Consider the following 23,422-nt stretch of genomic DNA (forward strand, 5'->3'; position numbering starts at 1 on the left):
TGAATTAGATGGCATTCACCGTCAAGATTAATTCAGCTTCAGAATAATCTGTTTAGTTTCCAAGCTTTAGAGCAGAGGCTGTTCCTCAGCACATGGCCATCACTTCATTCCAACTTATCTGTGATCCCTGGAGCCTTTGATCACTGCTAAGACAAAGCAACTGTTCCACTCTGTAGGCTAAAACCAACCCAAATACAAATGGAAGTTCCAAAGTCTTTTATTGTAGCCCTTACATGGCCGAGCTGCCCTCCAGAGGGATGGACTGAGAGAATCCTGAACCCTGGAGAACGTGTTCATTTCACAAGATCCTTCACGTATTTCCAGCCTTCCATTGTGTATTCACAGGCCCTGGTGGGAGCTACAGACAAGGCAGACATGACTGTGTGCACTCCTGCAAGGAAAGCAGAGAAGAATTACCCCAAGATCACCATCATTCGAGCCCAATTTCCAACTCCATCATAGTAGATCTCTTTAAACCCTGAGCTCTAACTCAGCTTTTAAACACACTGTGGCCTGAATGATTCGTGCTTCCAGTACAGCTTTATTGTCTCAACAGCATTTGTGACACAGAAATTCCAACTTCAGCACCTGTACATGAGTTAAGACAATTACAAGACTGAGCTGGGTTCTTTGTTTAAGTCCTGTTTTATTTCTGGCCTTGCCACAGACTCCATGGGTGATGCTGGACATGTCACAGTATTTGTGGACTGTGTTTCCCCACAATTATATGAAGACTCTTTGCTGCACCATAGAAACTATATATTACTGGATACTTCTAACATGCTTTGGCCTTCAAACAAAAATATCTAAAATTCTAATAACAGTGGGAATGCTCATCCCTTCTGAAAAGCTGTTCAGACTCAGTTAGTGAGCAGTTATTTTACCTTTATTCCAGGAATCAGAGAGGGAAAAGTCAAATTTTGGAGTGGCGGGGAGCTAGAAAGAGAGAGAGAAACAAAATATCAGCACTTGAGGGGTTTCACTGGGAATTCACATCACCTTGGCAAAGCCTCTTGACCTCAGATGTCAAAAATACTTAGGTGCCTACTCTCTGTAAGCCTCAAATGATGCTTTAAGTCTGGGCTTTGCTCTTTCCTGCAATATAAAGTAGGTGAAAAAGGTAGAAAATATTATTTAGGTGCTACTGAAAAAAAAAACATCTCTGTGGTTGTCTCCTTGCAGCAGACTGTTAGTTTGTAACTGTCTGTAATTATGAAAAACCTTTTCAAACTTCAAGCAAAGGCCTCCTGTTTTCTGAGGATTTTAAAAACTAAGAACTACTCATAGAGGAGGGGTCTCTTCAAGCAGTTTAAATTCAACTTGATGAACTGCTGGCAATGTAAGAAATTGGGAGGATAATATATTCATTGGTTCTTTTTAAACATGTAGGATCCTTCAAAAGAAGCTTGGGAATACCACTACATAGGGAAATATCTCCCAGAGCATGTGTGCAATCCCCTCCTTGACCCTGCACAGGGCTGGTCACCCCTTCTCCACTGAAATAACATCTGTGAGCAATGTCTCTGCCCCAAATTCAGAATTTTATTTGCCTTCCATTTCAATCCTCTTTAAAATATTTGCCATGTGAAATCCACTTTCAACAGTAAAACTCCTGCCAGCCTCACTGGAATCAGAGTATCACCCCCGTATTTTCTCTTCCTCATTCAGAGGAGGTGTCTGTGTTGCAGGGATCACCTGAGCAGCCCTTACCTCCCAGCCCAGGTAATTTGTCCACTCTTGGATAGCTGGAGGCAGCGTTTCTTGAGCTTTTTTGAGTGCTTCAGCACCTTGTGTGCCACTGCCCAGCAGCCCCTGGTCATATGCCACGTACACAGCAGCTCCAGCCAGGCCTCCTTTGATGAGAAACCTGAAAGAGTTGAAATCAGAACAGTTCAGTTCACGTTATGACCATCAGTGCATCTTTCTCAGTGGTTGTGACTGCCAAGGAGATGGTATCAATAACGAAATCTCATGTCTTACTGCAGGCAAAAATCAGCAGAAAAATACCTACCTACCTTCCTTGCCTTCCTAGGACAACTATTCCCTGTCAGCCCCTTGAAACTGCACCAAATTCACATTTTATCAGTGATGGTTTTCAAGAAAAAAAAATGAGAAAGTGCCAAGCACCTCAAGAGCATGTGCCACTTTTTAAAGTCTGAGAATCACTGGCGTATACCTCTTCTAAAAGCAACTAAAGGATTTTGCAGTGGGCAAGCCATCCATGTTAATGATGTGGTTCTTCCTATAAATCTGATATTTATCTGATAAACCTGATAGACACCAGTATCTTGTGAAGCTCCTTACAGTCCAGTGAACACCTGGCCATGGTGTTTGCATTGCCAAGGCTTTTAATATTTCCCTACATGATGCACAGTCACCAGTTTTACAGCTGCAATGGCAACCCACAAAAGGGAAGAAGGGAAGAGAATATTTGGCCTTTTTTGGCATTTTCATTATAAATAAGAGATCTGAGGAGACCGACTTTCCCAAACTCACAGGACAGAGAGGTTTCCCCTTTAAAAAAACCAGCAAAAGCTATTGTGCAAAGGGACAACCCAAACCTTGGCAGACAGCGGTACTGCAGTAGTAGGACATACGATAGATACAGCTGACAAGAGAGAGCCATTTTTTTAAGTCGTGCATTCACACGCATTTTGGGGAAAAGGGATTTCTCTGCTAAAATGCATTGTTCGCTCCCAAGGACACCCTTCTGCACTTCCTCGCTACGGGTGTACGTCCAGATCCGAGCGTCGCGCTGTTCTCGGCCTTATGTTACGCGTCCATGCTTGTCCCCAGACAGCGCCAGAGCCCTGCCCGGCGTGTGCAGACACACACGGGGAGCTCCCAGGCGCTGGGACAAGCGAGGCCAAGGGCGCGGAGCGACGGAGCCGGGCGAGCGGAGCCGAGGTACAGGGCCTGGGGACAGCCGGGGAGCGCTGAGGCGCGGGGGGGGGGCGGCGTGAAGGGCGGGCCGGGAGGGGAGTGCGGGAGGGCAAAAGCCGGGCAGAGGGTGCGGGAGGGCGGGGGCCGGGTGCGGGCCGGGGCGGGCCGGGCGAGCAGGGCCCGGGGGACTCACTTGGCGGCGGGGAGCAGGCGGGCGGCCATGGCGGCGGCGGGGCCGGGACCGTCACGTGCCCGCGCGCGGCCCCGCCCGCGCCGCCGCCGTGAGGGCCGTGAGGGGCCGGGCAGGGCCGCGGGCTCGGGGCGGGGGCCGGGGGCCGGGCGCGGCTCCTCCGCCTTTGTGGCCATGTCCCCGCCGCCCGTTTTGTCGCGCCGTGTCGCAGCGCGGCGGCAGAGCAGCTTATCCCGCTGCTCTTCTTCTCCTCCTCCCGACGAGGCTCCGTCCTGTGGGCTCTGCCGCCGCCTCCTTCCCGGCGTTCGGCTGCTTTGGGGTCACTGCTGCCAAATGTCATCAGTCTTTAATGAATTAAGCGTCCTCTAAGATTAGACACGAGGGGGTTTTTTTCTCCTGTAGGCTCGCGGTGTGTGAAGGCTGGCTCGGAGTGCAGAGGGCTGTGGGAATTGCCGGTGAAAGATCCTGTTTGTTCTGACCAAAGTGGCTGTGGCTGCCAGGGGAGAGACCCCTCCGGTGGGGTCTCGGTTCTAGAAAAGCCTTTACGTGCCTTTCGCAGGTCGGCTCCCGGCATCAGAGGAAGGAGAACACAGTATTTTGGCTGAAGGGCTCAACTTCAAGACTTCACTTTGTTCCTCACAACTTGGAGGGATATGAAGCCAATTGGAAAAGTGCTTTGTGCCACAGGGGTCGTAGCTGGGCTCATAGCTTTCTTCTGGAAAGACGATTTTAATCCAGGTAGGCTCGTCAGGGGGTGGTTTCAAGCTGAAATATAAGTCACACAAGAGAAAAGGTTGAATTTCCAGACTTTGACTGATGGTCTCGTTCCTGCCCGTAGTCTTACCAGAGTTGGTGGCCCCAAAGCAATGTTTCACTCCCAGAAACAAAGAGAAACTTGAAACAAATAGGAACACAATGGTCTAAGAGCAGGGATCCTGCTGTCTTTGGGGAAAAAAATGGCACTTTGCTACTGCCTTGCTCCTTTTATGTTTTGGTTGTAAATTCCTTGGTGTCAAGAATCATCTCTATAGGTGTGCAGTGCCTGGCACAAGAGGGCTGATGTGTCTCCAAAGTGATGGCAAAGAATAAATGATATGCAGAAGGCATTTTTTTTTCACTCAGTTCTATATCTTTTATTCTCTTTCCCATAAAAAAGAGAGCTTGTCTGGTGCCCGTGTTGTCGTGACTGGAGCCAGTGCTGGGATTGGAGAGCAGATAGCATATCACTATGCCAGATTTGGTGCTGAAATTGTGTTGACTGCCAGGAGGGAAGCTGTGCTGCAGAAGGTAAGAATCTCTTCCTTGTATGGGGGAAGACATGAGAAATTCAGGCTTTTACCAAAACAACAAAAAAAATTAGTTGTCAGCATGATAAATTTTCCTTCAGAACTGTTGTTAAGCATAAATCCGGAAGAGAAGGTGGCCTGTACAAGAAGATGCATATATGGTGCCTGAGCTTTTAACTGCCTGAACATTTATTTATTTGAGGGAATGGTGTGAAGCTGCATCAGGGAAGGTTCAGATTGGACATTAGGAAAACGTTCTCCACTGAGAGGGTGATCAGTCGCTGGAGCAAGTTCCCCAGGGAGAAGTGGTCATAGCACCAAGCCTGTCAGAGTTCAAGGAACACCTGGGCCACATCCTCAATGATATGGTTTGGTTTGAGGGAGTCCTGTGAGGAGCAGGGATTTGGATTTGATGATCCTTATGGGTCCTTTTCAGTTTGAGATACTTCATGAACTACAATTCCTGCATGATGTTGTGCAGCTTTTCAGAGTCCAAATTGTTCTATTTGTAGCTGTTTTGTTGAAAACCCAGGACTTTTTGTAGGTTAAATGCCAACCAACCAACTCAAATAGACGAGGCTTCTTCATCTGTACTTTATGAAGTGGGACAATATTTAGAAAGGGTAACAACTCTTTAACTGTGGGGATATGTGACTTCCAAGGAAAGTTCTTCACTGTGAAATGGTGCAAAAGGTGAGTTGGGGACAGTGAGCATAATAATAGTTCCTAATGATTGGCAGGCATTATTTCAGCAAATAGCTAAAACTGCATATCATTGCCAGGTACATTCACATACTCAACACAGCAAAGGAATTATGAAAGATGAATTCTTTTCCAGTTATTTTGGAAAAAAGAGAATAACTTAATGTAAAGCATAACCCTTGTTCCAGAAGATTTCTGCTGAAGATTGGGTTTTTTACGGTGAATCTTGATCCTTTTCTAAAGCAGATTGTTTTAGCAGACAGTTGAGGTAACTCTTTGCAGGATGCAGATTCAAAGTCTGGATGCAGAATGAGCTCTCCATGGCCCAAACAGCAGTAGATTTTAAAGTAAATGTGTCTCTGTCCAGAATTGACTCTCACTGACTGTAGTACATGCTTTAAGGTGCCCTTTTTTCTTATTCTTTTTCCATATTGTTTAATCTCTGGTGTTCTTTTTCAAGGTGATGGAGAAATGCCTGACACTCGGAGCAAAGAAAATATTTTATATCCCTGCAGATATGTCTTCCCCTTCAGAGCCTGAAAAGGTGATTCAGTTTGCTGTCCAAAAGCTGGGTAAGCATCCTGGGCATCTCTTTGGTTTTCAGGTGTGTGGACAGTTCTCATTCTAGTAGGAGCTTCCTGCTTCAGTTCCCTGAACTGAGAGGGGTGTTAAGGACGTAGATGTACCACCAGAACTAAGTTCTGAGTCTGAATCACACTGAAACATCATGTCAGAAAGTTGTTGTCAAAGTCAAACAGTTTTCCTTTCAATTCTACTCTTGAAGAGCAGTCAAAGCTGCTCCCAGATGGGCATATTTAATCTATCTTCATGGTAAAGCACTTCACAGCCTTCTGAGGGAGTGGTTCAACCCTCCTGGCATTTCTGAGCTCCCTGGTTGGTGGTCAGGGGATGGGCCCCTTGTCTGACTGCTTTTTCTGCTGTCCAAGGGGGCCTGGATTACCTGGTGTTGAACCACATTGGCACAAACCGTTTCCAGAAGTGGACTGGAGATGTGGAATACACCCGCTGGCTCATGCAGGTGAGGCTTCCCAGCTCACCAGGAACTGGGTGAGTCTGGCTTCTCCTGGGACAGCTTTGGGAAGCTCCAAGGCAAAGCCAAGCCTGTGGCAATGGCTGAGAACAATCCCTTTACTTCATTCACATTTCAAATCAAACACTTTGGAGGCTTTGTTGCTAGAGAGGTGTTTTGCTCGGATGTTGTACATTTGTGAAGAGAAATGTTTGGGAAGAACTTCAGACTTCTTCCTTCTGTCCTTCTTATCTCCTTCTAGCCCAGGAGTTTAGAATTGATGGGCAGTTACAGGCAGTTGTGTTTAGGTCAGGAAGGTCTATAAGTGAGCAGCCAGCATTTCCTACTGATCTATGGCATGTGCACAATTGCAGAACACAATTAAGGTTGTTGGAAATGGTGTCTGCTGTCTGAGTCTCTGTTCACAAATTTAGAGTTTTCCTGTAGAATCACCCTGGTGCCAGGTTTTGGGACCATGAAAATGAAGAGCTGTTTTCTTGATTCAGTCTTCTTCACTCAGGTGGGTCATAGTAGTTTCTATTTCATTTTGGAGGGAGGCTGTTTGCTGGAGAGTGGGAACTTAGGGACATGGTAAGAAATTAAAATTTAAGAGAGCAGTGAAGCTCTGAAGAGATGCTGAATTTTGTGCTTCATTGTAGTCTGAGCTCAGTGAAGAGAAGCTTAAAAAGGGGAGCAAACTGAGACTGATGTCTTTGATAGAGATTGCAGACTAAAGAACAGCATAGAGAGAAAGCTGGGATAGCCAATTGTATCTTAAAGCCCAGGAATAATTTTGCTCTGAATCTTCTCCATTGCTTTTTCTGGAATCTGAAAGACTCATAGATGCAATGTTTGTCCCCATCTTCAGAGAGATGATTTTTCTCACTTGATGTTTGAAAAGCCAAATCCAGACCGTGCTTCTTTCCATTTCTGACCACTCTATTGACTTTCTTGGCTCATGCTTTCAAACCCTCTTGCTTCTTTCATGTCTACATTTATTATTCCAGGTGAATTTTTTGAGTTATGTGGCACTTGCAACAGCAGCTCTTCCCACCCTGGAGAAGAACAGAGGCGCTCTGGTGGTTGTTTCTTCCCTCACAGGTTGGTGGCTTTACCTGGAGTAAGTGCTGGCCTTGTGGAAACAATGGTTCCCAATACTGTTCATATACACTGTTCCTATTTCTCTGTTGTTCCACCCCTAAAAGCATTTTCAAACTGTGCTTTTCACAGTGTATAATAACAATAAATATATAATAAGTATAATATAACAATACTTATTCTAATATTATACTTATATAAAGGGACACTCACCTGAACAGAGCATGAGTTGATGCAGTATGACAAAGCCTACATCTTTGCCCAGATTCCCTCTCCATGGATCCTCCTTACACCCAGTTTCCTGGTGTTTTCCATTCTCTTTTCCCTTTCCAGGGAAAATGCCCACTCCCTTCACCACTTCTTACTCTGCCACCAAGTTTGCACTGGATGGATTCTTTGGCTCACTGCGCCATGAGCTCATCATGCAGAAGAGAAATGTCTCTGTCACACTGTGCATCCTGGGCCTGATTGCTACTGATTCAGCACTGGAGAATATCAGGTAGGTATTTGGAAGAGGATGTAGGAGTCTGGGAGAGAGTTTGTCTGCGGGAATGTGTCTCTTCTTGAAAGCGTGCAAAAAAATGCACAGCAGCTCTGTTTGAGAGGGTGTGTGCATCTGTCTGGGGAGAGTGCACCTGCCTGGGCACATCACAGGGTTGTTCATTATGGAACAGGAGCAGGCAGAGCCCTGTGGGGTCAGTCTGCCCAGTTCAAACCCCACCAGGGACCGTGTGGCTTTGAGTGACCCTCTGACCATTCCCTTGCAGGGGCAAAGTGCACCTCAGTGCCTCTCCTGCTCCCGAGGCCGCGCTCGCCATTGTCCGGGGAGGAGCCGCTCGGGCGCACGAGGTTTTCTACCCGGGGTGGCTGCAGCAGCTCTGCTGCCTCTGGGCTTTGTTCCCCAGCAGCAGCAACCAGGTGCTACGGACTTTCTACAACTACAGCAGTCCTTAATGCCCAGTCCCCTCTCCCATCCTCTATCCCTTCTAATCACATTCCTGCCATCCCACTAAGCATCCCACCCAACCACTGGTGTCAAGCAGGAGCAGGGCAGCAGTGGTGGCAAGGTGCCCTTTTCCTAACATGACTCGTGGTCTCTCATCCTGCTTCAGCCATGGTTCTGTTGCTGCTACCCTTCAGAGATCTTTCCCCCTCTTCACTCTGTCTTAGCCCTGCTCCCATCTCCCCTCCTCCTTCAGCCTCACCTGCTTTTACTGCATCCAGCCTTCTCACAGCCCCAGCTTTAACCCCTGTCTGTCTGTACAGGATGTCCTAGAATGTCTGTACATTCCAGGGACATCCTGCTCCATGACTTCACTGGGTTTTTTTGATTCCATGAAGTAGAATTTTAATCTCTTATTTTAATTAAATTATTTTTAATGTGTTGGTATTATGTGTTGATGCTTCCTCTGTGAAGAAATATTGGTCCCCTGGATTCTGTGGGCCAAGGCCTGTTTGCTGACCTCATGGGACCTGTTAAATTGGCCCAGAGCTTTGGCAATGTCTTCAAGTGTAAGCATTACCTAAAAGCAGGTGCAACTAACAACATGAACTAGAGCCCCAGTTACTTAGCAAGTAAAACTTTTATTAAATAAATTTAGGATTTTTTTTTTGACCAGAGTGAGGAATTTGACATTGACAAAGCTTGTATCGCACCTGTAACATTGTACAGTCACATCAGTAACTGTGATGGAAGAAACTGTAAATGCTTGTTTTAAACCAGCTTGACCTAGGATTCCCAAAGTCTTTTTTTCCCATTTTGCATTTGTTCATCTTTTTTCTTTTTTTTTTTTGTTTTGTTCAAAATTAGACTAAGTTTAAACTTCATGAAATTACTTGTAGCAGAAATAAAGTACATTATACAAATCACATACATAATAGATGTTAAGTATAAAAATGGTATTTACAATAAGTAAACATGGACTATAGAAACACACAGACTCTCACAGCTTCATTCACCTCTCATAAACTCTCAGCGTCAGACACAGAAGGGTGGTTGAGGAGATGTGAAGGTACTGTGCCACAAACACCTGAACAAAGGGCAACTGGAGGAGAATGAGAGTTGGCCGAGATTCTCCAAAATCCCCATAGCTCACTTCAGTATCAATTGCACCAACTTTACCCCACCAACTCTCTGTTCCTATTTCAATGTGCTCACACACCCTCACACACACACCAATGTTTGTGGTACCTTATCAAACACTGGAATATTGAAATCATTCATTCCTTAATCACTCTGGGGTTTGTTGGTCTGTTCTGCCTTGCTTTCCTTCCCTTATTTTTGTAGAAACTTGAAGAGACTGTTCCAAACTGTTCAAGGGATGTGCCTTGTCAGGATGACACACCCCCCACTCCCAGGGGATCTTTTTTAAATCCAGTTCTGAACTACATTCTGTGCTTTAGAGTATGTGTATATAGTGTATAGAGCTGTCCCTACATATATATATGTGTATATATATATGTATATGCTGCATAATGTATAATCTCTCTCTTGGAGGGGGTGCTGGGGAAAAAAAAATCCCAGAATGGAACCCTCTTTCATCCTATTTTCCTTGCATCTGCTGGGGAAGGCTTTGCAGTGGGTGTGTGAATTCAGAGGGAGAAAAGGTCCTGTTTCATCTGGAATGAGAACTGCCCACTCCCCAGTGCTGGGTATCCGACACAGGGAGGCAGTGTGCAGCCCCTGGGAGGCTTCTCTAGCTGTTCTGGAGATTGCATCTGCTCACACTCTCTCATCTTCTCCTGCCTTCATCAAGAAAATGCTGTTGCCATGGAGAGCTGTGAAACATGGATCTGTTCCATGTGTGGGGAGGCAGTGCAGTTCCTCTAAGTAAAGGGACTGGTTTCCTGTGCTTTCAGCCTAATCAGGGAGTGCTCAGGGTAGGGGCTGGCACCACATTCCAGGAGCTTTGTCTGCAGAAGCCCTTGGAAAGGTAAGACTGAGAGCTCTCCAGATCCTTAACCAGGCTGGTGCTAAGGTGGAGGAGTGACTCAAGCTGAGCAGCTGACTGTGCCCTAATCCTGGAGGAATGTATTTCTCCTTCTTCTTGCTCGTGTTGAGTAGAGATGTGCTCTCTCTCTCTCTCTCTCTCTCCCCAACCCACCCCCAGCCCCCCGCCCTCCAAAACGTTCAGGCCTATCTGCAGTGCATGCTGAGAAGACACTGTTGCAAAGGTAAACCCCTCATTTCCAATACCTCTTGCAAGCAGTCAGTCTCTGAATGGAAAAGTTTGGTCCTGTGAGCTAGTTTAAAAAAAAAATAGAGACTGTATATATTTATAGTTATCTATGAAAGGGCCAGAAACAGAGCAGGAGGGAGGGAGGGACGGAAATAAATTTCCACACATCACTGCAGTAACCTAGAGACACACCAGTGGGTTTGCTTGGTCCATGTACTCCAGCCACACCCCGAGAGGAAGAGCTCCGTGTCCCCAGGGGCTGCTGGTTTGCTGGTCCCTTTGCTTTGCACCACGTTAGCAGCAAATATGCGAGTCCAGGCGTGGCAAGAATCTTCCTCCTGGGCAGATATTGAGCCTTCTCTTTAATTGCATGTCTTGAAAAGGAGGGGAGGAGGAAGATGGGGTGGGTAAGGTGGGAAGCCGAGGAAGGAAAGGGGTGGTGTCAAAAGAGTCGATAAATTTACTGGCCTCTCTGAAAATCAACCTGAAGCAGAAATTCTTCCTCTGGACTTTCCTTTCACCTGAACAGAAAGGGAGGAGGGAGGGAATTGGGAGATTAGGAGGACATCTATGCAAACCTCAGGCTTTGAGCTGCTGCTGCTGCTGCTTGAATGTCGACGACTGACCCAAACCAGATCAGCCCTCCCTTGCTCCCCATCTGTAGGCTCTTGGACAGCAGCCCTTCAGGGTCTCACCTGTTCTCTGCTTTTCTGTGATCCCTGTGAATCATGGGATTGTCTCTTCTTAACCCAGAAAGCATTCTTTGCAGACTAACTTCTGGGGCCATGTAACAATTGAAAACTACCGGCGTTTAAAACCTTTTCAGGCAGTCAAAAGCTTTTTGGGAGCAGTTGGACAGCAGAGTAAAACCTTGCTTAGACCACAAACAGGCCACTGGAACCATGTGCCTGTCAGGGCCCCCAGGGCACTCACAGGCCTTGATGAACTTGACCAGCCTCACCTGCAATGTCTGTCCACACTCTGCCCACAGCTCCAAGAGTCTCACTACAGCCCTGTGCCATCAGCCTCTGTCTGATCTACAGCATGGAAGTGCCAGTCTCCATCTGTCCATGGACCTGTCCTCTCCATGGATGTCATTACCTGGGCTCCAGCTCCTGTCTTCCCACCTCGATGTTTATTATTATCATTATAGACCTGCCTGGCAATCACTGGACTATGTCTGACCCTGTTCACCTCCACCAGACCTGAGCCTGATCTTGACTCTCTGGCTTGGCTTTGGGCTTGCCCCATTGCCACAAATTTGCCTGATGATTGTTGAACCTGGCCATTATCTCCAGGCCTGCTCTGGTCACTCTGCTCAGGTGAAACCTCTGCCCCACCAGCTGTGTTTATTGCCTCCATTCCTGGCCTTCCACTCTGCAGGGAGCAGCTGGACCCCTGACTAGAGCTGTGCCCTGATGGTACAGGCAGTTTACCTGTGCTGCAGAAGTGACTCCTGCTTGCTCACTGCTGTCAGTAGGGATGGTTGGCATCCTTGGGCCGTTTCAACTGGACCTTCAAGCGTTTCATGCCAATCTGGAAGCCATTCATGGCCTGGATAGCAGTCTGTGCACTGGATGGGTTGTCAAAGCTTACAAAACCTGAAGGAAGGACACAGGATGGGTGACAGTGGCACTGTTGGTACCATGCCCAATATGAGTGTCATTGTTATTGATCATGCTTCCCTTGCCTGCACTTACCAAAACACTTGCTCTGGTTGGTGGCACGATCCATGAACACCTTTGAGGAGATGATATTGCCAAAGGGCAGGAACATCTGCATCAACTCGTTGTCTCCAAACTCCTGGGGGAGATGGTAGATGAAGAGATTGCAGCCTTCAGGACCTGCAGGTACAGGGGCAATGGGGAAGGACAAAACAGAAAGCCCCAAAGGGCAGGGGAAGAGAAATAGGCTCAACTCACAGCACAGCACTGGAGGAGAGCCCTAGCACTGCCTCCTTCTGCTCTGACTTCCCCTTGCTTGTCTCTCAGTCACTGGGCCATGAAGGGTTCTCACGGCTCTTTAAGAGCAACTGGGAGGCTCCATACAAAGCTGGAGTTTCTGGAGAGCAGATTCTCTTTCAAAGCTTGCCTAGCTCCTACACAGGGTGCTGGACACAACCAGCACTGTGAGTGTCTGGGTGCTGTTTTGCTGGAAGGAAATCAGCTGAGGTGAGAGCTCACAGCTGTCCCGGTCCTAGGAGAGCAGCAGACGCTGCTGTGTGAAACCTGCTGCTGTGTGAAACCCGCTGCTGTAGCACTCCCTGCAGTGTTGCCTTCAGTCCATAAGCCACACCCTTAACTGGAAACCTCCTGGATTGCCACACATCCAATTTATGGGCTGACCTGATCCTGTCCACTCCTTCACTTGCTCCTTATGAGCACAAGAAACTGCTCCCTTGCTGACACTTGCTGTACCAATCAGGAGCAAAGAGAAAATGCCTTTGCCTCCAAATTCTATTCAGGCCAGTTTTGAAATAAGCTGAAAATAAATTCAGTAGGCTATGAAGGCTGAAAAGAGAGGAGAGTATGTTGGAGGGGCTGGCTTGACTGGTTCCACTGTGGTTCTGGCATCAGCAAAGAGGGGGATGACGGCTCTTTGCCCCTGACTGCATAGGGAAAGTGCTGACTCTCATCCCCTTTGGTGTGAAAGGTGTTCCAGGGCCTACTGCCCCTTTGCACCTGGCAGCATCTGGCCAGATGTGAGGTCAGGAAATTTGCACAACAAGTATCCTGTGATCCTTGCCAGTCCACTCACTGCAGACATGAGGTTGTTTCTATAACCCAGCTCCAGCATTAAAGACCAGTGGACAAAAATTAGTGCTGCCTCCTCTCCATTGGCTCTGTGGTGCAGAAGGTGAGCTCCACAAATTCCACCCACACCACTGGACACCCATTCCCACTCTGATTCTCACCTTCTCGCTGCTGCTGCTGCAGGATGGGAGGTTGCTGAGGGATGCTCTGTGCAATGGGGGTGATGGTGGTGGTTGGATACACAGCTGTAGCCCAAGGAGACAGAACAAACCATTTACCTGAGGATCTGGTCAGCCACACAAGGGCCTGAGGGAGACAAGGGAAGCTGGTACCTGCATACTGCTGAACTCCTGTGAAGGCTGGGTGCAAAGTCTCTGCTACTGAAGGGCTCTGGGCTGCAGGGAAAAACACAATCAGAAGCACAGCAAAGGGAATCATTCATGCATTCTGTGTGTGTGTGTGTGTGTGTGTGTGTGTAGTGGTGTTTCCCACCCTTGCCCCCAAGTGAGTCTCAGTGCCTGGCTGAGAGGGAGCTACAAAAGTGTTTTGTGTGGGGAATCCAGAAAAGAGGAACTAAATGCAGTTCCTTAGGTCTCTGCATGGTGGGGTTTTTTTACTGCTCTCAATACCTGAATATGGCACAAGGCCATTGGTGTAAACTGTTTCCAAGGTTGGATGCCCATTTGGGAATGGTACCACGCCAGTGAATCCATTGGAAATGGGTGCCACCAGTCCCGGCATGGCCGCTGTTCCCAGGAGAGGTGGTGAATGTAGCCCTGAAGAACAAGAAGAGAGGACACCCCATCAAAGTTCCACAAAGCCCCTGCTCCCCCTTTCCACCTGCTTGGCAAGACTGCTGTGTATGACACCATTATCTCTTCTATTTGGCACATGGAGATGACAGACTGGTGCTGAAACCTTCACAAAATTAAGAAGCAGCACTAGTGGGAAGAGTGTGTGCAGAACTGCCAGCCCTGAGTGCTGTCAGAGCTTTGGGGTGGAACATCTTTGATCTGGGTTTGCACAGCACCTGGCATGACACATGCCTGTTCTGACAGGGGTTTGAACCCAGTATGCATTATTGCTGTGGGATGATCATGAACAATAGCACTGCTGACCTCAGAGTCAAGTGCAATCCTGGGAACCCTGTCCTTCTTCACTGTACAAAAGGGAAAAACTGCAGCAAAAATGCATGGCCGTAGGGCAAGAGGATGTGTGTTGAGCACGTGAGGGGCGGTTGCAGGCGTTTGTGCAGAGCAGAGACTGCTGTGCTCAGAGGCTGCGCTGTTAGAAAGGAGAGAGCTAATGCAGCTGCTGAGCCTGGAGGGGCAGGAACTGCTTCACCTGGGAGTGCTGGGGCAGGAGGTTCCCCGGCCGGGGAGGCACTCACCTGACGCTGGTGCGATGGGAGCGGCTGGCAGCCCATTGAGACTGACGGCACCGATCTGCTGGATGTGGCACGGGGAGAAGGCGACGCCTGGGCTCAGGTAGCTGCCGTGGGAGGTGGAGAGAACCGTGGTCTGCTGCTGCATCAGCTGCAAAGCAGGACCGTGCAGTCAGGGCCTGGCACTGCCTGGGGCCTCCTGCTGCCAGGGCCCTGCAGAGCTGGGGGAGGCTGCCTGGCTCTCACCTCCACCAGGTCCTGCCACCTGCCCTGGAGCTTCCCCCGACACTGCCAGACCTACTGGGGTGGGCAGTGAGGGCTGTCCTCCCCAAGCCCCGTCCCCATACCTGGGGCCCACGAGGTCCCTGCAGCCACGTACTCAAACAGCTTCTGCCCCTGCCAAGGTGGGACAGTGGCCTGGCCACCCACAAGAGCCCCCGAGAGCTGGGCACAGCTCCCCGTCCTGCAGGCAGGGGACACAGTTCGGGGGGCATCCCAGTCCACAAAGCCAGGGCCCCGGCTGGGCACCCTCCATGCCTCACCCGCTCCGTGGGCCAGCAGCCTCAAGGGGTCTCAGCTCAGCTGGGCACCAGGGCATCGGGACAGGCCCCTTCGGCTCAGAGAGCTCCTGCAGTGGAAGGGAGCAGGGCAGGGCTGTGCTCCTGGCAGCCAGCAGCACCGTCTGCCCACAGGCCCTTCTGCACTGTCAGGCACAGGCCGCTCTCCCTGGTCACTTCTCCTGGGACAGTGCCAGACATTAAATAGCACAGCTTTGCCTCGAGGAACGGGGTCCAAATCCCTCTGCTTTTGCCCAGCCTCAACGAGCAGAAGGTGCTGGGAGACACACAGGGCTCACTCTGGCACGGGCACCCTGCTGTGCAACGAGGTGTGTGCCCAGGCCCAGTTCTTGTGGCCTGCTTTGCCCTCAGAGGTCTGCCCCGTGATCCACTGAGCTCAGCCTGTCCTCTGGCACTGGCCTGCACCCTGGGGCCAGGGGACATCAGCTCCTCGTGGTGACATGACACACCTGCCAAGGCAGAGATGCACAGTACAAAAGGAAGGGTGGGAAGGCTGGGACGAGGGCTAAGAGACGAAAAAGTCCTTCTGGTCCTATTTGACCATCAGCGGGAGCGTAAGATCCCCTCAGAGTGCAGTGGCAACAAAGACTCAGTTCTGGATACAAAATTATCCAGCCCCTTTATCAGCTTTGTCTTCACGTCAAGCAAGAAGAGCAGGGGAGGTACAGGCACGGCTCTTAGGAAACCAGAGATTCTCAGGAGGTGCTGAGGGGTGACACAAAGCAAAACCCAAGAAAACAACAAAAATCTTCCTTACATTGCCACATCCCACTGTCTGCTCTGCACCACAAACACACAGCTCTCCAGGAGCCTACCTCTTCACAAAGGGGTGAAGCCTGCAAGGCAGTTTGGCCCAGGGCTCCGCTGAAGGATCTGGTAACTGTGAAAAGTTCATGGCAAGCTAAACCTCCCAGTTTCCTCCACACGGAAGCTGATCATTGCTTTTGCATAAAAAGAAGAGGAATCTCATAGCATGGCTGCCCCTGTAAGCTGGCACAAGCAAAGCCATGGGGTGAAATTGGCTCGAGCCCTTTTTGGGGATGGGTGAGTGCTCCCAGGCCTGTCCCAAGGCAGGGGCTCTGCGGGCAGGGGGACTGACAGCACAGAGGGTCACTCCTGTGACCAGGAAAAACCCTGGTATCACCTCCCTGTTCACCACCACATCATCCTTGGCTCCCCTGGAGCTGGATTCACTCCTGTCATCAGGAGCCACCCACCCCGAGCCAGAACTGCAGCGAAAGGTGGCCTCCCTGGGGTCACAGGGCCCTGCTGAGCCTCTGTGCAAGAGCCCCCACGTGTTCCTGCTCCTGTCCCCACACTGTCCCCACTCAAGGGTGCAGGAACCAACGCGTTTCCTACTCACTCTGTGAACACTGATCTTCTCTTTCCTCATTAACGCCTGTTCTGTGCCGGGCTCTGGCCAGACCAAGGCCTCCACCCAGCTGCATGAGCACCAAACTGGCACTCTGGAATTGTTCTCATCACTTGCATAAAATTACCATAATGAACCATAAGAGCAGAAATAAAAGGGGGGGAGGTGTGCATAAATTATGTTTTGTGTTTGGAACTAATTGATTTATGATATACAAGAAATATTCGACCATTATAAGCACTTAGTAAATTGCCCTAGCCGCTTTTTAAAGACTTTAGGCCTCTTTCGTATTGATAATTATTTTTTTTTCAGCTCCCAAACATTTCCCTGAGTCCACCTGAACTAACTTGTTCAATAAAATGAACTCATTTGCAGAGGCACCTGGGATCAAAGCCTGATTTAAGCACTGAAATAAACTGCTTTCAGATGCTTAGCCAGTTGTACTTCCCAGATGAGACTTTTTCTTACAGTTTCAACTAACATGCACTGTTTGACTATTTTAAGTATCTTACTTTGCATATTTGCATAGATCTGAGTAACTTTAGACTGAACTTAGTGTATGATTATTTCATGTTTAATTTGAGATTGTTTTTGAAGAAAAAGGCTATTAATATAAATTTAAAACAGGCAACTGAAAACAAAAACAAAACAACCCAGGCTCCAGACTTCTTCCTAAATTCCTGGGGACCACTTTGGCTCGGTAACACAGCAAACCCCGTGGGGACAGGGAGAGAAAGTTGGTGTGTAATAAATTATGACTCTAAGAACCTGTGGTGCCTCTGATGCACCAGTTCACCCCAGCAGCACTCGCTCCTGTCAGTCTGGTTCAGCCACATCCATAATGGTCAGCTGCATCTCCCAGCCCTGGGGGGAACCTTGGGCGCAGCATCTACTCCTCCAAGCCCAGAATCAGGAAGGCACGAGGAGTTTTGGGCTTCCCCTGAGCCCTGGCTTACCAGAGGTCCCAGCTCCCAAGGGCTGCCCATGGCAGAGCAGTTTGAGGAACCCTAATGAGATTCAGCATGGAAGTCCCTCTCTTTTGCCTCCACTTTCAGAGGTGTTAGATGGCATTTCAAAGGGCTGATTCCCTCTCCCTCTGATGGTGACACTATATGAGGACTGGCTGGGATCTCTCCTCCCAGAAGGGAGACCAAAGATGAGGATGGCACAAGAGAGGAAAGCCCGGTGTGAGGTCAGTGCCTCGGGGAAAAAAAAAAAGGAGAACCAAACCCAGTGGAAATTAAAAGGAAAGGAAGGAAAAAATCCTGAAAAAGTGAGACAGGCTGAGTCTCGAGTCACGGGGAAAGCAAAAATAAAGTCACAGAGCAGGAAGGCCAGTGAAGAATCAGAGACAGAGCAGCACAGTAACAGACAACTGAGGAGAAAGAAGATGCAGATAAGCAAGGAGGCACAGCTTAGACCTGACTGCCTTCTTGTCATCAGCACGAGCTCCTGAAGATTAAAAGACTGAGTCTGGAAGATCTCGCTGCTTGTCCTCCTTACACAGCCTGGAGCTCAAGCTGATAAAGCACCTCCTGCCATCATAACCTCACTGTGTGGTCCATTCCTGCCTTCTTCACCACCACACCATGCCCAAGTCAGGGCCATCTCTAGGACAGCAGGAGACACACCAGGATGATCATCTCATGGGTGACCCACAGAGATTAGCTACAGATAAGCTACAACCTCAGGTGCAGCTGGCTCCTGGGCTGGACAGAAAAGAAGATTCCTGGTGAAAGATGGTGCCTGGTCAGAAAGGGTTCGTCAAATAATCTGTATTGGACCAATTCTATGTTTGGCTTGCAAAATTCCCCCAAGTTATGGAGCCTCATGTGTATTTCCTTTTTTTCTCATCCACACACTTAAAAGGCATTTGGCAGTTTCTGGGGAATGTTTGAGAGGAAACAGCCAATAAATGAGAAAGAGTTCCTTCTCTGTCACACAAATGAAAGAAAGGAGCTGCTGAAGCCAGAGGAGAAAGAGGTGTCCACATATACGAGAAGAACAGGTTTATTTGCACTCCCCCCTGGAAAATTACTTTCAGTAACAGTATCTACTTTTGAGTTCTTTGTTGAGACAAGAACCTCTTGTGCCTTGAGCAATTTTTGAGCCTCCTTCCATGGGCTTTACACTTTATGCATGGAGACCTGAAAATGATAGTCACCAAGGGCTCAAACAATGCTCCACCACAGCTGATGTGGGACTTGTTGAGTTTGGGACCTACCTCGAACATCAGTGGCAGTTACCACCATGGCTCCAAGGCAAGGAGGTTCTCTCACTAAAACCCAAAGCACAGCCAGGCTGCTGGAACACCTCTGGCTCTCTGCTACCCACTGCTCCCTGTCCAGCATCTTGCAAACCCCACAGTCCCACTGGCCAAGTGAGAAGACCTGGGAGCCAAGGACAGCTGGGGGGAAGAGGGTATTTCAGCAGAGAAATAAACTCATGAAGCTGGGTCCCAGAGCTCTCCTAGTGCTCCAGAACCAGAGAAGCACATATTTGTGCCACAGACCCAGAGGAAGGGTTCACAAGTTGGTATCACATATCTGGCAGACATCGCCCAGGAACCATGGCTCCGAGCTGTCCTCAAAACAAGACAGAAAGATACTGGGTCATGACTGACCTGTTCCCAACATCTCCACATCAGAGAAATCCCAGGCTCACTTTGAGGAGGCCCCAGCTCTCCCCTGCCCCCCCATCCCAGGAGAAAAGCGCACAAAACCTGTGCAAGACAAGGCAGCTGACTGGAGAAACGAGCCAGGAGCATTCTCAGGTGCTGGGAAGCTCTCCCACAGTTGCCAAGAGATCAGTTTGTGGTCTCCCAGGTGCTGCCCGGGGCCAGCAGGGCAGCGTTCCCCACCCACCCCCGCGGGATACTCACAGCCTGCGCATAGGCGCTGTATGGGCTGAACGGCAGGGAGAGAGATGGAGTGAAAATCCCCAGCTGCCCCACCATTTGCTGCATACGGCGGAGGGTCCTCTCCTTATCTGTGTCAGCAAACTTCACCACTAGACTGGAGGAGGCACCCTAGGCACAGAGAGAGGAGACAGAGAGGAGGCAGGAGAGAAGAGGCATGGGACAGCCAGAGAGTCAGCGGTCAGGCAAGGGAGGACGGGGCAGGACAGGTGGCAGAGAGGAGTGGGAAGAGGAGCAGAAGAGCAAATATTGGCAGGGAAGTGCTGGGGAGCTGCCTGGAACCTGGGCTGTGCCCTTCCCCATCCGTCTGTCCATCCAACCCTTCCCTCTCATACCCTTCCCCTCACACCTGAGCCTCGCACAGCTGCCTGCATGGATGCACACATCCCTGGCTGCATTCACCAGGTGCTGGTGCAGCCAGGAACAGCCAGGGCATCAATGGTCACAAGCACCATCTTTCCACTATCATGAGCTTGGCTGGACAGGCAGCAGCTCCTGGCAGCTGGGAATACCCCTGCTGCAGTAGTGCACTGTCCTGTCCATGAGGTGCCCCAATTTCAGGTTGGAGATTGCCAGAGATGAGGCCACAGCTGCAGCTCCACTTGCACATAGCCTGGCTATGGCTACACAACCCCACACAAGGCACAAAGGGTTCCCACCCACACCCAGCCCGCCCCAGAGGCCTCCTCTACTGCCTAAATAAGAAGCCAAGGAGTGTGCTCAGATGCTGAACCCATGTGGCTGAATTGTCAGCTTTCACCCTGCTCAGTTTTGAACTACTCCAGGTAGTTGTTTCCAAGACAAAATCAAGGCCTGATTTTTGGCTTTTATTTAGTTTTTATAGCTGTGAGTGCTGTCACTCCCAGTCTGGACGAACACAGCCACAAACAGCAGCCCAGGGGACAGGATGGTCACTACGAGTGGAGCACAGATGTGCACACACACACCCACACACCTCCCAACCACACCAGCTGGACACTGCAGTCGAACCTGTCATGGGTTTTTGGAGAGTGTGGGGAGGTCCCTGCAACAGGAAAATGGGACAAGGATTAGGAAGAGGGTAGGTCCCCTGGCCTTATACTCACGGGCATTGTCTGGCTGCCATGGAGTGCGTGGATTGCTGCCTGAGCCTCTGTGTGAGATGAGAACTTTACAAAAGCACAGCCTGGAAAGGGACAGAAAGAGCACAGGAGATTGCAGTGACAGGACTGCTGTGAAAGTGCCATCACGCAAGAGACAGTGTCTGTATCTCAGGTAAGGCAAAGGAAAGCCACCCCAAGGAAGCAGGGAACAAAAAGGATGACTCATCCCAAGTCCTCTATCCTGGAAAAAAGAGGAAGGGTCTCAAATTATTACTTCAATGATATACTCTACAGATGATGACACCATCTCCACCCCTGCCCCGATCACCTCTTCCCCAAATTCTCTGTGGACTGCTCATTGTGGGTGCAAACACTTCAACCTGCAGCCCCAGACTGACAGAACAGGCTCACGAGTGACCCTGATAGCTCAGCTAATCATTGTGCTCTGCTTCCCCTCCTGTTCCCTCACTCTCTGCCCACCTTCCCCAATCCTTCCTGGCAGCAGATGACTCTTCCTGCTCCCTATTCCTGGCTGTTTATGGGTTCCCATAAATACAGAGAGGGGAACAAGAGCCCCAGTAGGAAGGTGAGGCTGGTGAGCACTCAAAGAGCAGGGACAAAGGGCAGGACACACAGAGGGTTCCCACCTTTGCTGTTCCCATCAGGTCCACGGAGCACCGTGCATTCATCAATGACCCCAAATGGTTCAAAGAGCCGGAGCACGTCATCCTCAGACTGCTGCTTATTTAACATGCCCACAAAGAGCTTCCTGTCCCCTAGGGGCAAACACAGAAACATCAACCTTCTATGAGGCTTGCAGTCCAGAGCAGGAGGAGAGGAACACTTAAGCACAAAACAGCCTAGTGTTAAAAACATGCCTGGCATGGAAATGATTTGCTGTTGGCTGAAATTCTTCCAGGGGTGAGAATGCAGGATCTGCCCAAGATCCTCATACCTTCAAGGGTTTCTGTGGCTTCCCCTGTCCTACCCTCCCCAATGGAAAACAAAGGAATTATAATTTCCTTTCATTCATTAGCCTTTTCTTTCGAATAATCCAAAAGAAATGATAGTAAGAAAAAATGTCTGGGCAATTCCATTTCTGTTGATCAGCATGTGAAGTCCAACAGGTACCTTAGGAAACACAGCAGACCAACTCAGGCAGGGTGATATATTCCAGGACCTTTGACTTCTGCTTCCTTTTCCTTCTCTCGAAGACCCCCATCTCCTTAGCTGCCGTGTAACCAAGCATTTTGATTTCCATTTGCCCCTCCCCTCTCCAGTCTAACCAGCTATCTCCTCAGGCCTGGGATAAACCCTGGCATCCTGGGTCCTGATCTGCCTCACTGTAGGATCACCCAAATACCAGACAGCTGGGTGAAGGCCAATCATCAGCTCCCCCCTCTCCAGTGGCATTGTGTACCTGTGTCACACTGGCAGGGAGCTGGAAGAGTGGCCAACACATCCAGGACTTTGAGCTCAGAGTCCTTCTGGGTTCCGACTCAGAAGAGAGAAGTGAGGATTATGGTTTTGTTGGGATGGGTAAGTGTGGAGGCAAGGAAGGTGCAGAGTGCCTTCTCCCACTCTCTCCCCCCATCAGCACCCACAGGAGCCCATCCCATGCCTGATGCTGGCCAGTCAAGCACAAATACAGCAGTGTTTGGGGCAGCATCCTCCCCAGACTGATGGGAACAGCAGTGAAACAGCACAACATGGAAATCCCAGCCTAAACACCAGCCCAGTCTCTGGTTTTGCCAGGAAAGAGTTGTGCCAGCTCCAGAGCTCACCCTCCCCCACTGCCCCAGATCTGCGTGGGGAGACATGACCCACAGGAGGGAACGTGTCGGGATGTGGCTCTGGAGCAGCAGTGCCAGAGGATTCCTTATTGTTAGCGACAGGATCAGAGGGGCTGGCTCCAAACAAACCAATGCAATGTGACGCACGTCAGGGGCAATAGCAAGGGAGCTGCTCTCTGTTTGAGAGTGCAGTGACCTGAAAAACAACAGGTCTTGGAGCTACAGCAGCAGAGCAGCTCCAGGGGGGTGCTGTGTATGGATGGCAGGCAAGGATGGCACATGACACATTCACACTGTCACCAAGGCTCGCCCCAGCCCCATCCCTGCTCCCCTTGGCTCAGGAGATGGTTCCCCACCTTCCCCACTGCTCAGCCAGGTACACAAACGCTCAGCAGCACACACAGGCAGGACCTACACGTGCCATGTGTCCCTCACAGAAAAGCAGATGCACACACGCAGCACTAATGGATGAGCACAAAGGCCCACACACGCCCAGGAACACACTTGTACATCCCCAGCCCCTGGGGATGCCTTCCAGAATGAAATTCCTTAGTGAGCAAGAGGAATGTGCAGACAGACGAACTCAGCCAGCATGCGGACACCACAGGGAGTCACCTCACCCTGCCCTAGGGCCCCAGCACAGGCTCAGCCAGGCACAGCTCTCCTGTAGCCCCAGGCAGACATGTGCCACTTGTGTCCACCACACACATCAAGTGTTAGAAGTGCTACAGCCCAGGCTCTTAACTCAGTCCCAAACAGATACTCCTGATTTATATAACTAGAAGTGGCTGAAATATATGGCTTTGTGTATTTTTTTAAAGGCCAAATTCCCCAGCTTTCCTGTTTTCATGATTCCCTGGGTAACTAAGCCCATGAGAATTTCATCCCCTTCTGTTTTCCTTGTGATTCTTTCTACATTTCTCCCTGCCCCTGCATGGCAATGGCTGCCTTTGGAGACATTATTTCAGCTGATTGAGTCCATTCAAATCGGTGATGCCCAATAATCCCCAGCCAAGGCACAGGAGTTGATAAAGCAGGTGCTGTACAGCTGCCTGCTGAGCAGGGAGACAGCACCTGCTCCCACAAGGGCCAGCTCTGAAGTGCTGGTGGTCAAACCAACCAAAAAACAGCACATAGAGAAGGTGAAAAATCTGACTGGAAGAGGGGGGGTGAAA

At 49.7% G+C, this 23,422-nt stretch overlaps 3 protein-coding genes across 5 annotated transcripts in view; 1 reads left to right on the forward strand and 2 right to left on the reverse strand.

Annotated features, from left to right (window-relative positions):
- Positions 1-199: 199 nt before the first annotated feature.
- MICOS13 (mitochondrial contact site and cristae organizing system subunit 13) lies at positions 200-3,131 on the reverse strand. The gene is made up of 4 exons (XM_039566466.1): positions 3,077-3,131; positions 1,711-1,867; positions 885-936; positions 200-391 (listed from the first exon to the last, which is right to left on the reverse strand). The coding sequence occupies exons 1-4, from the start codon at positions 3,103-3,105 to the stop codon at positions 294-296; spliced, it is 336 nt and encodes a 111-aa protein (XP_039422400.1). The 5' UTR covers positions 3,106-3,131; the 3' UTR covers positions 200-293.
- Positions 2,518-9,058, forward strand: HSD11B1L (hydroxysteroid 11-beta dehydrogenase 1 like). Of its 3 annotated transcripts, none has more exons than XM_039566464.1 (8): positions 2,518-2,907; positions 3,476-3,811; positions 4,230-4,360; positions 5,522-5,633; positions 6,009-6,100; positions 7,099-7,192; positions 7,523-7,688; positions 7,957-9,058. In XM_039566464.1, exons 2-8 carry the CDS (start codon positions 3,727-3,729, stop codon positions 8,141-8,143), a joined length of 867 nt encoding a protein of 288 aa, XP_039422398.1. In that variant the 5' UTR covers positions 2,518-2,907; positions 3,476-3,726; the 3' UTR covers positions 8,144-9,058. The 3 variants fall into 3 exon arrangements, with proteins under 3 accessions (XP_039422398.1, XP_039422399.1, XP_010409853.1); XM_039566465.1 differs by having other exon boundaries at positions 3,633-3,811; XM_010411551.4 differs by lacking the exon at positions 2,518-2,907 and having other exon boundaries at positions 3,221-3,811.
- CELF5 (CUGBP Elav-like family member 5) overlaps positions 8,754-23,422 on the reverse strand; it is a 37,333-nt gene continuing 22,664 nt past the window's right edge. Inside the window, 10 exon segments of the mRNA XM_039566463.1 lie at positions 8,754-10,889; positions 11,805-11,969; positions 12,069-12,212; positions 13,283-13,366; positions 13,454-13,516; positions 13,751-13,897; positions 14,512-14,656; positions 19,337-19,483; positions 20,458-20,537; positions 21,102-21,230. Coding sequence (XP_039422397.1) covers positions 11,842-11,969; positions 12,069-12,212; positions 13,283-13,366; positions 13,454-13,516; positions 13,751-13,897; positions 14,512-14,656; positions 19,337-19,483; positions 20,458-20,537; positions 21,102-21,230 — 1,067 coding nt within the window. The 3' untranslated portion in view covers positions 8,754-10,889; positions 11,805-11,841.

The sequence above is a fragment of the Corvus cornix genome, chromosome 28, assembly GCF_000738735.6.
Source record: "Corvus cornix cornix isolate S_Up_H32 chromosome 28, ASM73873v5, whole genome shotgun sequence".
NCBI classification, from domain to species: domain Eukaryota; kingdom Metazoa; phylum Chordata; class Aves; order Passeriformes; family Corvidae; genus Corvus; species Corvus cornix.

What these genes read in the sequence shown, in the direction of transcription:
- MICOS13 (XM_039566466.1), bottom strand. Translation starts at nt 3,105, where the DNA reads ATGGCCGCCCGCCTGCTCCCCGCCGCCAA. An exon ending in CGCCTGCTCCCCGCCGCCAA is followed by an intron (nt 1,868 to 3,076) that starts GTGAGTCCCCCG and finishes CAACTCTTTCAG; the next exon opens with GTTTCTCATCAAAGGAGGCC. An exon ending in CAAATTACCTGGGCTGGGAG is followed by an intron (nt 937 to 1,710) that starts GTAAGGGCTGCT and finishes CTCTCTTTCTAG; the next exon opens with CTCCCCGCCACTCCAAAATT.
- HSD11B1L (XM_039566464.1), top strand. Translation starts at nt 3,727, where the DNA reads ATGAAGCCAATTGGAAAAGTGCTTTGTGCCACAGGGGTCGTAGCTGGG. An exon ending in GAAAGACGATTTTAATCCAG is followed by an intron (nt 3,812 to 4,229) that starts GTAGGCTCGTCA and finishes CCCATAAAAAAG; the next exon opens with AGAGCTTGTCTGGTGCCCGT. An exon ending in GGTTGTTTCTTCCCTCACAG is followed by an intron (nt 7,193 to 7,522) that starts GTTGGTGGCTTT and finishes TTCCCTTTCCAG; the next exon opens with GGAAAATGCCCACTCCCTTC.